Source organism: Mustela putorius, unplaced genomic scaffold (genome assembly GCF_011764305.1).
Source record: "Mustela putorius furo isolate JIRA1106 unplaced genomic scaffold, ASM1176430v1.1 tig00003846_pilon_pilon_pilon, whole genome shotgun sequence".
NCBI lineage: Eukaryota > Metazoa > Chordata > Mammalia > Carnivora > Mustelidae > Mustela > Mustela putorius.
In genome coordinates, this window is record NW_025421999.1 from 11,431,688 (window position 1) to 11,441,708 (window position 10,021).

At 36.0% G+C, this 10,021-nt stretch overlaps 1 protein-coding gene across 1 annotated transcript; it reads left to right on the top strand.

Annotated features, from left to right (window-relative positions):
- The first annotated feature begins 5,204 nt into the window (after positions 1–5,204).
- Positions 5,205–9,339, top strand: FABP4 (fatty acid binding protein 4). The gene is made up of 4 exons (XM_004774219.2): positions 5,205–5,372; positions 7,821–7,993; positions 8,578–8,679; positions 9,132–9,339. Exons 1-4 carry the CDS (start codon positions 5,300–5,302, stop codon positions 9,180–9,182), a joined length of 399 nt encoding a protein of 132 aa, XP_004774276.1. The 5' UTR covers positions 5,205–5,299; the 3' UTR covers positions 9,183–9,339.
- The last annotated feature ends 682 nt before the right edge of the window (positions 9,340–10,021 follow it).

A 10,021-nucleotide genomic window follows, 5' to 3' on the forward strand; every position in this document is an offset into this window, starting at 1 on the left:
GGGTATATTCCAGTAAATAATCACCACGAAAACTCCTGCCTTAATGGAGCTTGGACTCTTCACCAGGAACATATATCTGTACTTTTGTCATGGCTTTATAGGGTATATGTCTGTGTGTGTCACGGGTTAGTGTTGTGGTCATGCTGAGGTGAAATTGTCTCGAACAAGAATGGAATCCGCAAACTCCCGCTGTTCCCTGTGGCTGGAACATCTTTTGTCTCATCTTTCCATGACTATTTTCTTCTCACCCTCTAGGTTTCAGCTCCATTGTCTACCTCCTTTGACAGACCTCCCTGAACTGCCCATCTAGTGTTGCCAACCCTTGGAGCAGTTGTTACATCAGATCCTTGTTCTTTTTTCTCGAAAATCACTACCTGATGTTGGTTTACTTGTGTATTATCTTCTCCAGAACTAGAAGGTAAGCTCTGTGAGAGCCAGCAAGTGCCTGGTAAGGTTGCCCATATTGAATCCCCAGTGGCTGGCAACATGTTTGACACACATGTTGAATAAACAAAGAAACTTTGATGTCACTATGGGAGTGTAAAATAGTGCTACTCAATAGAAACATAATGTGAGTCACATGTGTAATCTAAAACTTTCTAATAGTCAGCTTAAGAAAGTGACAAAGAAACAAATTAATTAATTTAACTAATTTTAATAATTTAATAATTTTAGTAATGTTTTTCACGTAATTCAACATACCAAAAATGTCATAATTTCAACACTTCATAGTTTATATAATCAGTGCAAGAATTTTCAATGAGATATTGTACTTTTTTATATTGTCCTCAAAGTTCAGTGTGCATTTTCTATTAGTACATCCCAACTCAGATTTTAAATTTTCTTTTTAAATACTTGACTGACATTTAGATTTCATCAAATTTAGGTTCTATAACTGGAAGAGTAGATTCACATATTCAGGTTCTCCCACAAATTTTAAAAGTTTCCCAGTAACTGTATGAGGATAATTTCTTAAATTTTAATTAGAAGTAAATAAAATTAATAATTCCATTTCTGAGTCATACTAGCCACATTCCAAGTATTCAGGCACCACATGTGACTAAAGACTATAGTATTTGGGCAGTCCATCTATAAAAAAAAATGTTTAAATTGCAGTGTTAAAATACACTATATTGTTATTACACTATATATATGCTATATTGTTTAAGAGTGATAATCATTTGAAAATCTGTGTGAAGCAATTTGTTACTAAAGGTAAAGCATGAACATATATTTTATTTTATTTAATTAATTTATTTTTTAATTAAACTTTTTATTTTGAGATAACTGTAGATTCCCGTGCTGTTATAAGAAATCTCTCAGTGGTATAACATGATGCACGGCTATACTACAGTAATCACATCCAGGATATTGACACCCATATCATGTGTGTCCTTGTGCCCCTGTGTATTCTCTTCTGTATAATTTTATCACAGGTATCCAGTGCTATTACCAAGATAATTATTGGTTCCATCCCCACAGGGATCACTCCCATTTTTCTTTTTATTTTTTTTCTTTTCTTTTTTTTAAAAATTAATTAATTTATTTTCAGAAAAGAAAGTATTCATTATTTTTTCATCACACCCAGTGCTCCATGCAATCCGTGCCCTCTATAAAACCCACCACCTGGTACCCCAACATCCCACCCCCCCGTCTCTTCAAAACCCTCAGATTGTTTTTCAGAGTCCATAGTCTCTCATGATTCCCCTCCGCTTCTAATTTACCCCAACTCCCTTCTCCTCTCTAACTCCGCATGTCCTCCATATTTGTTATGTTCCACAAATAAGTGAAACCATATGATACTTGACTCTCTCTGCTTGACTTATTTCACTCAGCATAATCTCTTCCAGTCTCGTCCATGTTGCTACAAAAGTTGGGTATTCATTCTTTTTGATGGAGGCATAATACTCCATAGTGTATATGGACTACATCTTCCTTATCCATTAGTCCGTTGAAGGGCATCTTGGTTCTTTCCATAGTTTGGCGACCGTGGTCATTGCTGCTATAAACATTGGGGTACAGACGGCCCCTCTTTTCATGACATCTTCAACATATATTTTAAAAAGTAAACCATTATTCAGGAGGCTGGAGAAAATATCTGCCAAAAAATATATCTGATAAGGGACTATTATCCAAAATATACAAAGAACTGTTAAAGCTCAACAATAAGAAAACAAACAACCCAATTAAAAATGAGTCAAACACCTTAACAGACACCTGACCATATAAGATGTACGGATGGCAAATAAGCATATGAAAAGATGCTCCCCATCATATGCCACCAGGAAAACGCAAACCAAAACAGCGGTGGGTTGACACTCCACACCTGTTAGAATGGCCAAAATCTGGACCGCTGATAACATCAAACACTAGTGAAGATGTAGCTCTCATTCATTGCTCTTGGGAATGCAAAATGTCACAGCCACTTTGAAAGACAGTTTGGTGGTTCCTTACAAAATAAAATATACTCTCACTATATCATGCTCTTTAGTATTTACCTAAAGAAGTTGAAAAATTATGTGCATATAAGAATCTGCGTGTGGGGACACCTGGGTGGCTCAGTTGGTTGGACAATTGCTTTTGGCTCAGGTCATGATCCCGGAGTCCCAGGATCTAGTCCCGCATCAGGCTCCCAGCTCCCCGGGGAGTCTGCTTCTCCCTCTGAACTTCTCTTCGCTCATGCTCTCTCTCACTGTCTCTCTTTCAAATAAATAAATAAAATCTTAAAAAAAAAAAAAAAAGAATCTGCGTGTGGATATGCATAGCAGCTTTATTCATAACTGCCAAGTCTTGGAAACAATCAAAATGTCCTTCAGTAGATGAATGACATAAACTATAGTATGTCTAGACAATGGGATATTTTTCAGCACTAATGAGAAATGAGTTATGAAGCCATGAAAAGACATGGAGGAAACTTAAATGCATATTACTAAGTAAAAGAAACCGATCTAAAAAGGCCACATACACAACTATATTCTGGAAAAGGCAGAACGATGGAGACAGTAAAAACTACAGTGCTTGCACAGGTTGGGGGCTTAGGAATGTGGGAAGGAGGTGAACAGGCAGAGCCCAGAGAATGCTTAGGGCTGTGAAAATGCTGTATGATATTATAATGAAGTATACACATCATTATACTTTGTCCAAATACACACAATGTACATCAAAAGTGAATCCTAACATCAAGTATAGATTTGGGGTGATTATGATCTGTCAATGTAGGTTCATCCTTGGTTAAAAAAAATGTGAGTGATATTGATCATGGGGGAGGCTGTGAATGTGTAGGGGCAGGGGGTACATGAGAAATCTCTGTACCTTCCTCTCAATTTTGTTGTAAACCTAAAACTTCTCTTAAGAAAATCTTTAAAAAGATAAACCCAATTGGAAGAGGAGGTGAACCATGAGAGACTATGAACTCTGAAAAACAATCTGAGGGTTTTGAAGGGGCAGGGGGTGGGAGGTTGGGGTACCAGATGGTGGGTATTAGAGAGGACACGGATTGCATGGAGCACTAGGTGTGGTGCAAAAACAATGAATACTGTCACACTGAAAATAAATAAATAAATAAATAGACAAATAAATAAATAAATGAAAAAAGGGGGAAAAAAAGATAAACCCAAACCTACCCAAAACAAAACAAAAAACCAACCATTATTAATTGAGAACATTGTCAAGTTATCACTGTATTGAGTTCAATCATTTTTATTTGCTTGTTCAGTGGGAAACAGATGAATTTTTAATAGCAAGTCTACCCAGAATGGTACATCACCCAGAGTCCACGTATCTATGCAACCGTCCGGAGTGGATGGACGTTATTACATTATTACCATGCCATTAACAAATGCAACAATTAACACTTACTATTGTAACATGGCTTTATCAGGCCTTTATAGCAACTTGTTTGCCTACAGAAAAGCCTGTCTTTTATAGAATCCTCTACCTCAAACATTTCTGGGGAGCCATCAGGATACCTACAGGAGTCTGTGAATCAATCGTGTGTGCCGCAGCGGCTACTCAGAGAGGTATACAGTGTAGGGATTCGTCACCATGCAGTATTTTTATTGCTTTTTTCTTTTCTAAAATCTGTATATGTCCATGGCAGTTGGATGCACATATGAACATCTTCAGTTGTTCTGGTGTGGGGTAGGAGGAGACCGAAAGACAGGAATACTTTAAGAAAGAAATCTCATGAGGGGCGCCTGGGTGGCTCAGTGGGTTAAGGCCTCTGCCTTTGGCTCAGGTCATGATCCCGGGGTTCTGGGATTGAGCCCCGCATTGGGCTCTCTGCTTCTCAGGGAGCCTGCTTCCTCCTCTTTCTCTGCCTGCCTCTCTGTCTGCTTGTGATCTCTGTCTGTCAAATAAATAAAATCTTTAAAAATAAAACAAGAAAGTAATCTCATGAAATATTCACTACATAAAAGAAGGAAATAAAATTTTGATAGTGTGTGTCCACCACCGCTGATCATTTTCAAATAAAGCAACACCATTTAGATCTAGGTAAATTTTGAGCTCCTAATAACATAGTTCAGGATCTGGACGGATGTGCTCAGTATGAAGAACATATTTTGGAAGGGGGCTTGTTTTTTTTAAGGCCACAATACTATGGAAATAAATACTATGTTCTCATTAAAGGGATGGAAAGAATGAGGTTAAATCATTATTAACAAAACTGACAGATTCCTGATGGATAATTTCGTTTTCACTCATGCTCAACATTTGAAATGAGAAAACTAAGGTACTTTAAGATGCCATTATTTATTTTGTTTTAGTTGGCAAATAATTCCCAAGACAGTAGTGTCCCAAAGAGCCTTTGCAATTACTGAAGAGTCCGTAAAATAATTCTTATGTTCCTCAATTCCAAAGAACCACATAACTGCAATGTTAATAGAAACTCCAGAAAAGAGGGTCAAGGTTCATTCCAGGATAATTATCTTACTCTACCCTGGGATAAATATGTATGGAAATAGTAGGTACAAATTCAATGCACTGGGCAGTAAAGTCAAAACAGGAATGTTGAAAATATTTTTTGAACGCTGAAAAATAATTTGTACTCTAAGTCTGACCATTTGCCAGAGAGAACCAAAGTTGAGAAATTTCTGTTAAAAATATGACTCAGAGGAAAAATTGCAGAGGCTGGTAATGAAGGAAATGATCTGATACCATCCCCAATTGGTTATTCCTAAGATCACATGATCTGGGCATCTTTAAAAGGAAGTTATCTGGATTCAAGAAGGTCACAGCACCTTCCTGAGAGCTACAGCTTTTTTCCTCATCTTGAAGATAATCCTAGAAAGTTCATAAAATGTGTGATGCCTTTGTGGGTACCTGGAAACTTACCTCCAGTGAAAACTTTGATGATTACATGAAAGAAGTGGGTAAGAAACTCTGTTGTGGGGTGACTGGATTTATACCTTTTTCTCTGGGGGAAGAAGGTTTATTATTGCTGCTTTTCATTCTGGAAGTATTAGCCAGATAGGAAATGCTGCTTTCTATACAGAGGCTATAAAAATAGCAAGTGAGAATCATTTGTCTGGAGAAACTTTCGAGACCAAAGTCACAACTGATGCTTTCCTATAGGTGAGCCAATATGAAAAAGGGTCTGACTAGAATTTTTATGGTCCACAGAAATGATAAGATTTTATTTCACTGCTAAACTGGGGTACCTTTATTTTACTTGGCTCTTTGCCTGTTGCTAATCTCTCTTGCATATAAAATAAATAAAACTATATTTATTTCCTAGGAGTCAGTAATTTCTATTTGAAGCTGAAAGCACTGTATTTCTCTTTTTAATGTACTTTTAAAGTAAACATCTATTAATTATTTTATTTTCTCAACTGTCAATCTGTTAAAATGTATGGTTGTTTTATCAGAGCAAAAATCTCAATTTCAGGAAATATGTCACTTTAAGGGGTTAAATATTTTTTTTTGATTAGGAATTACATGGGATGCCATAGGATTATCAAGTCAAAAGGACAATGTTCTATCCATAACATAATTCTTACTTGATAATGGAGGCTTTCGGGTTTCTAGATTCTGTTAGTATTGCCATTGTGTTGTGTGAACGTTCCGTGGATAACCACTGTGCTGAAGCAAGGGGGTGAGGACTGGTTCTCACTGAGACAGCTTCTACCTTGAAAGCCTCTTTCCTCACACCTCTATGAATGATAAGGTGGTATCCAGGGGTAGCAGTTTGGGGGGGGCGGTGTTCTTACAGGGGTTAGGATTTAATCTGTCTTAAGACTTCACCTTTCCCTAAATCACATAGTATATATTTTTTCCCTCTTCTGTAAGTACTACTATTTTCCTTGTTTATAGACAGGAGGGCATTTAGGGACTTCAGCATAAGTGAGATCTAACTTTCTAGACTATAGACTAGTCGTGATTCAATAAAGTAATACATATGTGCTGATACAGAAATGTCAGGATTTGAGGCTATTTTGCTTTTGATTCTTAGGAACATTTTACACTTTTAACATGTATCTTTAAATTCTCATGCCACTATGTTTTAAAATTATAAAGCACTGGTGATAATGGAAGACATTAAGATATCTCCTGGAATTAGTTGTTCTGACTGATGATCAGGAAGCAAGTATTAGTTTCGCCAGTCAGAGAAGGACTGTGGAGAATGTAATTTTTCCCAAGGTCAGCCAGTCTGGAATTATACTTGATGTTGCATCCATTCATTATACTGACTCACTCCCTGTATGTGAAGTTATATTTTGTAACAGAGCCAAGACTTGATGAAACGATGTATCTTTCCACCTGCAGCCATTTTCCAGACAGGGAGCTAGAAAAGAGCCTCAGGATCGCTTGCTTGTATAGTATTTCTCTCCCTCTTACCCCCTATATCTAACCTTTGGTACAGATAAGTAGTCTTTAATAAAATAAGTAGCTGAGGTTTATATACATGTGTTAAAAAATTCACCATATCCACAACTGTCACAAATTCTGTATAATACACACAGTGACAGTGAGTTCCCATTGTCTACATTAAGTTGTAAATTGTTCATCCTTTTCGTTACTTACATCCCCCAAATTTCCTTTTTTAAAAGAGAGGTTTGCAGCTGAGGTGACTGAGAACCAAAGTATTGAATTTGAAACTTACTAAAATAGTGATTCTTTAAAATTGTGCCTTTTGGAGAAATTAATCAAACTCTTCATTGTGTAGTGATTTGGAAAAGCCAGGAAAATAGGACTTGGCAACACATGCCATGAAATGTGACTTTTGTACACCCAAACAGATTATTTTTTTAAATGGAGTAACTCTATATTCATTTTCAAAATCCTACTGAGAAATCTGTCTTTGACTATGGATTTTTGTTTTCTAAAAAGGAAAGGTTGAGGTTACCCAAGTGTTCCATGAGTTGAATAAAATGATAGTTGCTGCCCTAATGATTGAGATGGCCAGTTGGTTTGAGAGTGCAGGGAATATATATATATATATATATATATATATATATATATATATATTCATTCATTCCAGAAGACTTAATCTTTTTCAAGATTAATGATGTGTCTTCTATGGAGTTGTATTTGAAACCCAGAAGAAGAAATTTAGATAGACCTACACTTAATCATGCCATGGGTTTCTTTGAATATTAGCCTGCCTTACTTACTCGCAGCTGTTATTTTATGAGGCTCTTACTAAACTCACTGGCATCTTTTTTCCTTTTATTCACACACACCCGCCTGTACACACTAACCCACCTATACACACACACACAAACACAAACACACACACACAAACTGCAGCTCTGACTTCATTAAACACGTAAAGGAAAATTGTTAACTTGACATTTTGTTTTTTCTCTTTCCAACTGTAGGCGTGGGCTTTGCCACTAGAAAAGTGGCTGGCATGGCGAAACCCAACATGATCATCAGTGTGAATGGGGATGTGATCACCATTAAATCAGAAAGCACCTTTAAAAACACTGAGATTTCCTTCAAACTGGGCCAGGAATTTGAGGAAGTTACTGCAGATGACAGAAAAGTCAAGGTGAGGAAGAAGGAATTGGAGCAAAATAAAAGCAGGGTTTCTAGAAGACTGCTGCCCATAAGAAGCCATTTTGTATAAAAGGAGGAGAAACTATTCTATCACAGGTCAATGATCCCTGACTTCCTAGATTTAAACCATGTTGCCTTTGATATTTAGTTGGTGAATCTTCTCCTTTCTATAAAGTTGTCTTTATTCTTTTATAAAAGCGATTAATACAATTCATCATGCAATATATAGATTTGAAGTGAATTAAAATAACATAACAATGTTAGAGAATGTTTATGAAAGAGTGGAAGCAAAAATAGAAAAACTACCTATAAGATTATCATCTCAACATAAATTTAGTATCCATATTTTTTAATATAGATATTATTTCAAGTAGGTGTTTTTATATAATATTCTGATCAAAATGTATTCTTTGTATGCTATTGTTTCTGACACTCATTTTTTTTGTTTTAATATATCCTTACAATTTAGAATGACTAATGACCTCAAAATATTCCTTCACTCAAAGGTGATGTGTTTTTTTATTTTGTTTTCCTCTACCACGTATCAGTGGTAATCATTTTTTATTGTGTTCACAGAGCATCATAACCTTAGATGGAGGTGTCCTGGTACAGGTGCAGAAGTGGGATGGGAAATCAACCACCATAAAGAGAAAACGAGTGGATGATAAACTGGTGGTGGTGAGTTTCTTCTAGTTGCTTAATTCTAGACTCTACTGCTAGGTCATCTTATAATCACTATTCTACCTAAAGAAACAGACAGTCATGCCTGCTTACATAGAACAAAAAAGATGATTCCATTGGGATTATGGTTTCACTCTGGCAATTGCCCTTCATGCTTTTATGTTCAGTTGAAGCATGCTGTCGAGGCATGCATTCTGTTACTGCTCTCAGCACACACCCTATGGTATGATGCATTTCTGGTTATATTTCTCACTCACCTTATACGTTATAAAGCTCACTGTGTTTTCTTGGGTCTTTATATCTCCCTAACTTACTATACTATCAAGTATATATAGGATACCAGAATGAATATTTTCAAATAAACACTTTCCTTCCCAATATTAAAGGAGACAATAAATAACCCATGTTTTAGTCTTGTGTTTGACCAAGAAATTTTTTTGTGTGTCTAGGAATGTGTCATGAAAGGTGTTACTTCTACCAGAATTTATGAGAGAGCATAATTCAAGGAACATCGAGCTGAAGTTTGCATCGAACTTCCATTGGATATATTGTCCAAACATATATTGTTATTTTCTACTAATTAGCAAGCAACTAATTTACCCCAAACTGATTTTACTCAATGTGGATGTGTTCGTTAAATAAAACTTTTTAGATTTAGAAGGCGATGTAATGATTTATTGTGCTGGATCATTTCTTACTCATAATCCAATGAAGGAAATAGAAAACTGTGTTTTTTGTTTTGTTTCTCATGATTTTTCATGGTAATCCAAGGCAAAAAATAAACATTTGTGAATTTTCCACTGTCTTAGGTAAGAGATGATACATTTGTTATTACATTTCACCCCTCCATGTCCTGGAGCACTGAGAAAAGGAGCAGCAATACACTGTTGCAGAACAATAAATTTTGGTCTGAAAAATTATTGGTAAACCACGGTATCACTGGAATCTCTCAAAAATTAAGTGCAAATAATCCCATAACTTTCTTTCCAGAAAAGAACAGCTTTTAATGAGTAATGATGCAAATGTTTTTTATAGTGATTTCCAAATGTTTTTTTTTTTTTTCTACTAGGGAACTTTTTTATTAAAGAAAATATTGAGTATGTTCCAGAACTTTTTCTTCAAATAAAATCTCCATGAAATCCCAAATTAAAAAAACAAACAAACAAACAACCAAACAGACAAAAATGATAAGGAGGCTTCCCAAATGGAGGAGTGTGTGTGTGTGTGTGTGTGTGTGTGTGTGTGTGTGTGTGTGTGTGTGTTTATGTGTCTGTGTTAGAGAAAGAGGATTCTTCTGCCCTTTGTGGAAACTTTGAAGCTATTCTAGAAATTACCGGAG

What these genes read in the sequence shown, in the direction of transcription:
- FABP4 (XM_004774219.2), top strand. Translation starts at nt 5,300, where the DNA reads ATGTGTGATGCCTTTGTGGGTACCTGGAAACTTACCTCCAGTGAAAAC. An exon ending in TGATTACATGAAAGAAGTGG is followed by an intron (nt 5,373 to 7,820) that starts GTAAGAAACTCT and finishes TTCCAACTGTAG; the next exon opens with GCGTGGGCTTTGCCACTAGA. An exon ending in CAGATGACAGAAAAGTCAAG is followed by an intron (nt 7,994 to 8,577) that starts GTGAGGAAGAAG and finishes TTGTGTTCACAG; the next exon opens with AGCATCATAACCTTAGATGG.